The 5000-nt window shown below is 38.4% G+C and overlaps 1 protein-coding gene across 1 annotated transcript in view; it reads left to right on the forward strand.

The window, feature by feature from the left end:
- Positions 1–270: 270 nt before the first annotated feature.
- Positions 271–5000, forward strand: part of LOC113828894 (uncharacterized) — a 12563-nt gene continuing 7833 nt past the window's right edge. Inside the window, exons 1-2 of the mRNA XM_027381950.2 lie at positions 271–327; positions 1561–1639. Coding sequence (XP_027237751.1) covers positions 325–327; positions 1561–1639 — 82 coding nt within the window. The 5' untranslated portion in view covers positions 271–324. The remainder of the gene's footprint in view (positions 328–1560; positions 1640–5000) is intronic.

The raw sequence follows: 5000 nt of genomic DNA on the forward strand, positions 1-5000 counted from the left end.
ATGCTATTTTTAGCATTGTTTCCATTCTGTGATTCTCCTCTATTTTATTTCATTGCTTTATATCTTTCCATCTGATTTTTAGTACCGATGTTATTTTCTCTCTCCTTTATTTCTATGCTGGAATAGCCATCAATACTCAAAGAATCACAAATACTTTGACGTGCTTAAGTGGAGCTATTTTTAGTTTGCTATTTTTTTCTTTGACCTTTTCCGGGTAAATTTCCATAAGCATCAATGATGGAAGAGTGGATGTGTGAGTGTATATATAGACACACGAGTTACTCTGACCGAGTTGCTAAAGATTGCAGTTTCCTCGCGAGGGAAATGGTAAGCCATAGGGACTATGTGTTTTTCGCGTCACGCAATTCACAGTGCTTTCAAGTCATCAAGCAGCTCGATAGCAAAAAAGGGTTGACATGAATATCAAAGTCAAAGATGAACGCAGATAATTGTGGCATATATAGAATCTTAGGCAGACAATTTACGATTATTAAGATAAATTATTTTGTAGCCCTTTATTTCAACATTGTTGCAATGTTAAGGAAAGTTATCATCAGTTTAACAAGTAAGCGAAAATATTATGACTAATGATTATCAAGCCAAATGTTATGTAAACATGTAACTCTGATGACCTTCAATACTCATATTGGAAAAAATTGGGTGGTAAAGGTCGATAATGCTCAGCCACAGGATCGCATTAACATTTACCTTGCTATGGTCAAGATCACTTCAGGCACTTATTCCTTATATATGACGGCAAAACCTTCCGTATAGGTGGCCCTGGGGAGAAACTCAGGCAGACACAAAGTGTGGACAAAATTGAAAAAAACTACTGCTGCTAGTATGTCTTCAAACATTCTTAGGTGCGACATTCCGTCGCACGTAAGAATGTTGCCTACTTCGGAATGCATCCTACGAGTCGATGGATGAGGTACATCCTCGCCTCGTAAACGATGCAGTTGCATCATTTCGGGGCAGACCCGCAGCTTTGTACTTGAGAGGCGCAGTCGCGTGGTTGCCCGAAATCCGTTGCCACTAGATCGAGATTGCTGTTGGCAGCGACAATTTTCTAAATGCAAAGGTCTTCTTCATCATAATGAATTATTATCTAAAACGGATCTGAACTTATTTCACATGTGTCTTGCTGAAAGTAATCTTATTGTGTATTTAGTGTTGGTCAAAGTTTGCAAAAACATCATTATTTAACTGACAAACTTATAATTCGCTGCATTCTTGTTTCTGTTGTTTTTCTAAGCTACTGCAAAGGAACTGCAAACTAAACAGCATAGACCAAATGCTGTACTTGTTATTCATTCCATAAAATAAACCAGGCCCATACTTTGATTTCTGGAAAGTACCTCAGTTGTTCCCAGTGCTACCACAGCAACATCCAGAAACATCTCGTAGAACGACGGGCGCGGTGAGCCTGTGTGCGAGCAAGGTCTACTTATATAGACCTTGTGAGCGAGCATTTACTCGAGACCCAAAGTGAGACTGGCAGTTGTATGAGGCATCTCACGACCCTAGAATATCTGTAACGCAAACGCGGATTCATTGCAGAAGATCACTGCGAGTTTCGTGGTCGTGGCTCTGGTGGGCTGCCTGGCTGCTGCAGAGGAGTCGCCGCAGAATGAGTCAGGTGAGTGGGGCGGCGGAGCCATTTCGTATAGAGGAATTTTCTCAAATTCAGAAGAGCTGATATGAAACGCTTCCTAAAGCTAACGCGGTCTCTCACATGCTCCTTTTAAATTAATGGCGAACCATATGCCGTATAAACGTACTGTAAAAACATCATGGTGATTTCTGCTCTGTCATGGCGTTGGCGCTACATTACATCCTTCCCTAACCTCCCCTAGCCTAATCAAATCTAAACTAACCTAATCTAATTGAACCTATCCTAACCTAATGCAGTCTAACATAATCTAAGCTAATCTAACCTAATTTAGAACAACCTAATGTATTCAAACCTAATGCAATCTAACATAATCTAAGCTAACATAATCTTATTTCGAACAAGCTAATTTATCCTAACATAATGTAATCTATCATAACATACTCTAACCTAACCTTATTTATTCTAACTTATCCTAATTTCATCAAACCTAAAATAACCCAGTGAAACCAAACCTAGCCTAACCTAAATTAACCAATCCTAACCTAATCTAACCCAACCTAACCCAACCCCAGCCTACCCTAACCTAATCTAACCTTTCCTAGCCTGATGTAACCCAACTTAACCTTCCTAAACCTTAATCAACCTAACCTAACCTACCTGACTTGATCAAACCTATACTTATCCAGAATAACCGTATCTAAACATTAAAATAACAAAGCACATAATTTTCTACCACCTTCAATCCATGTAACGGCTGTGCCGTACCAATAGCCTACATGCAAATGAGCTACTTTATAATCTGTATATCAGCCACTCCGCATATATACATCAACATGCGGCGATATATAACACTGATCTACAAGCATTTTGTTTTTTCTTACTGAAGCGGTGAACATGAAAAAACATTCATTTTGACTGGACGGCTCCTGTTTCGGAGATAACATACGGCATGTTATCACAGGATTTTGATTAAGAGTACTATTGCACTTTGGAATGAAGTTTATCGATATTTCATTTCCATTCATATGGTTTCCCTTTTGGAGCTTACCATGAGTCGCTTTTGTTTTTTGATATGATAACCTAGCATTTCATTGACGTCATAATTCTTTATGAATGGCCTCTTATCTAATTGAACTCTTATTGGCCTCTTATCTAATTAATAATTATCTTAATCTAATTGGCCTCTTATCTAATCAATAATCATCTTAATCTAATTGGCCTCTTATCTAATTAATGATTATCATAATCTAATTGGCCTCTTATCTAATTAATAATTATCTTAATCTAATTGGCCTCTTATCTAATTAATTATCTTAATCTAATTGGCCTCTTATCTATTTAATAATTATCTTAATCTAATTGGACTCTTATCTAATTAATAGGCCGACACATCATAACGTTCTCTTGGTGTAATGATTGGTGTTTAAGTATTTATGTTTTTGTTTAGAGCTATGCAACAAACCTGAGTTTATGTTTATAAGGCATCATTTTACTTGGAGACATGACTTCAAAAAGCTGCAAAAACTCTCCAGATATTTTTGTTACGATTACGGGGAATTTACTTTGATTAGAAAACAGCAATTTTGTAAAACTCGCCACGAGTGCACAAACCTCTTGGAGTGTAATTTGACTCATTTGGCGCTTAGAAGGGGGCTTAATCATCATTCCCATAGATAAACTATCCATATTTCAGGGTAAAAGTAGGTGATCAAAATAAAAATTGGTCTTCTCTCATCATTTGCAATGTTTGTGTAAATTCCCTTCATCACTGATGTTTCTTCTGCTCGTCGGCCAGTACCGCACAGTGAGGCTATGGCAATCCCTGTTTTCACTTCGTTACCTGATTTCGAAAGCATCGAAGTTAGACCTCGATGTAAGTGTAAACAACCAAGTCAAAGCGACAGCGAGGACCTGATTTTTCAGTCGCCTCTGGCAGAATTGAACAATTTGGAAGATTTAAACCTCTACAGGGAATCTTCAAAACTTTTAGCTTCAAGTCTAAAAGAAAAGATAAGGTTGGAACTTGGACAAACGTTTTTTGTTGTTGTTGTTGTTGTTGCAGATGCTGAATTTGTACTTTTCTTCCACGTGGAAGGTGACCTCTTTTTTGTCACGTTTCAGGCCCATATTGGGCCTCAGAGATGACATCCTGACAATTGGCGACTGTTCATCGACAGATCAAAGCAAAGCTTGAAAAGTGTGTTACTTCATAACATAAATAGCAATACGTCTATTCCATTATGTCATTCAACAGCAGTTAAAGAACACAATAATGCCATCAAACTTGTGTTGCAAAATTTAAAATGCTATTAACATGTCTGGGGTCTCTGTTGTTTTTAAAAATGGTCAATATTCTTCTAGGGCAACAACACCGGTACACAAAGTACTCTTGCTATGTCTCTTGGCCAGCCGTGCTAAATCTCAATACTGGGTGGAGGGTGACTGCCGTGGACGTGGAAGAGATAAAACGTTATTGCTGAATCTCGCGTATCACGCAACAATTCTTTCTCCGCCTTTGCATATCTAACTTAGATTTTGCAAGCACTTTCATAAAGCTTTGAATAAGGATGGTGATTGTTTAAAGTACATTTGCAAAATATTTCCTGGATGAGTGATGAGAAACTGAAAGGTGGTATATTTGATGAGCCGCAAATTAGAAACCTAATCAAGGGTCCAAACTTCATTACAATCATGACGCCAGATAAATCCTGTGCTTCAAATCAAATCAAATTAATGTTTTATGCGTAGGGCGCTAAGTGAGCGCATAACACGCATATTAGTAGCGATTGGTTGCTGGGGGAAGGGGGAAGGATCAAGGTGCAAGCGGAAGTGTTGGTGTTTGTGAAGGCGTTTGTATTGTTGTGTTTATTTAGTTTGTGAAAGTGTTAATTGTTTCAGCTCCTATTATGTGTTGTGGGAGCCTGTTCCAGTCGCGTATGGTACGTGGAAAGAATGAGTGCTTGTAAGAGTTAGTGTTAGTGTGGTATGTGACAAATTTACTGGTGTGTGAGTTCCTTGTGTTGCGTGGGTGTGCTGCGTGTAAGTATTCGTGTTTGTTGATGTCTACAAGGTTGTTTGTGATTTTGTACATGATTGTAAGTCAGTGTGCTTGTCTTCGTGACTCGAGCAGGTCCATGTTAATCTGATTTTTTTTTTTTTTTTTCTTTGATGTGAAATATAATACCAGGAGTATGTGAGTAATTGCGAGTAATAAACCTGGCTGCCCTAGTACTAACCTGCTCGAGTTTCTCAATGTTGTGTTTAGTGTAGGGGTCCCATACAGCCGCACAGTACCCTAGTACTCTTTATAGGTCGTAACAAAAGGCTGTCGTCAGCAAAAAGTCTAGTAGAAGAATTAGGAGTCGAAAGTGGAAGGTCATTTATG

The sequence above is a fragment of the Penaeus vannamei genome, chromosome 3 (assembly GCF_042767895.1).
Source record: "Penaeus vannamei isolate JL-2024 chromosome 3, ASM4276789v1, whole genome shotgun sequence".
NCBI classification, from domain to species: domain Eukaryota; kingdom Metazoa; phylum Arthropoda; class Malacostraca; order Decapoda; family Penaeidae; genus Penaeus; species Penaeus vannamei.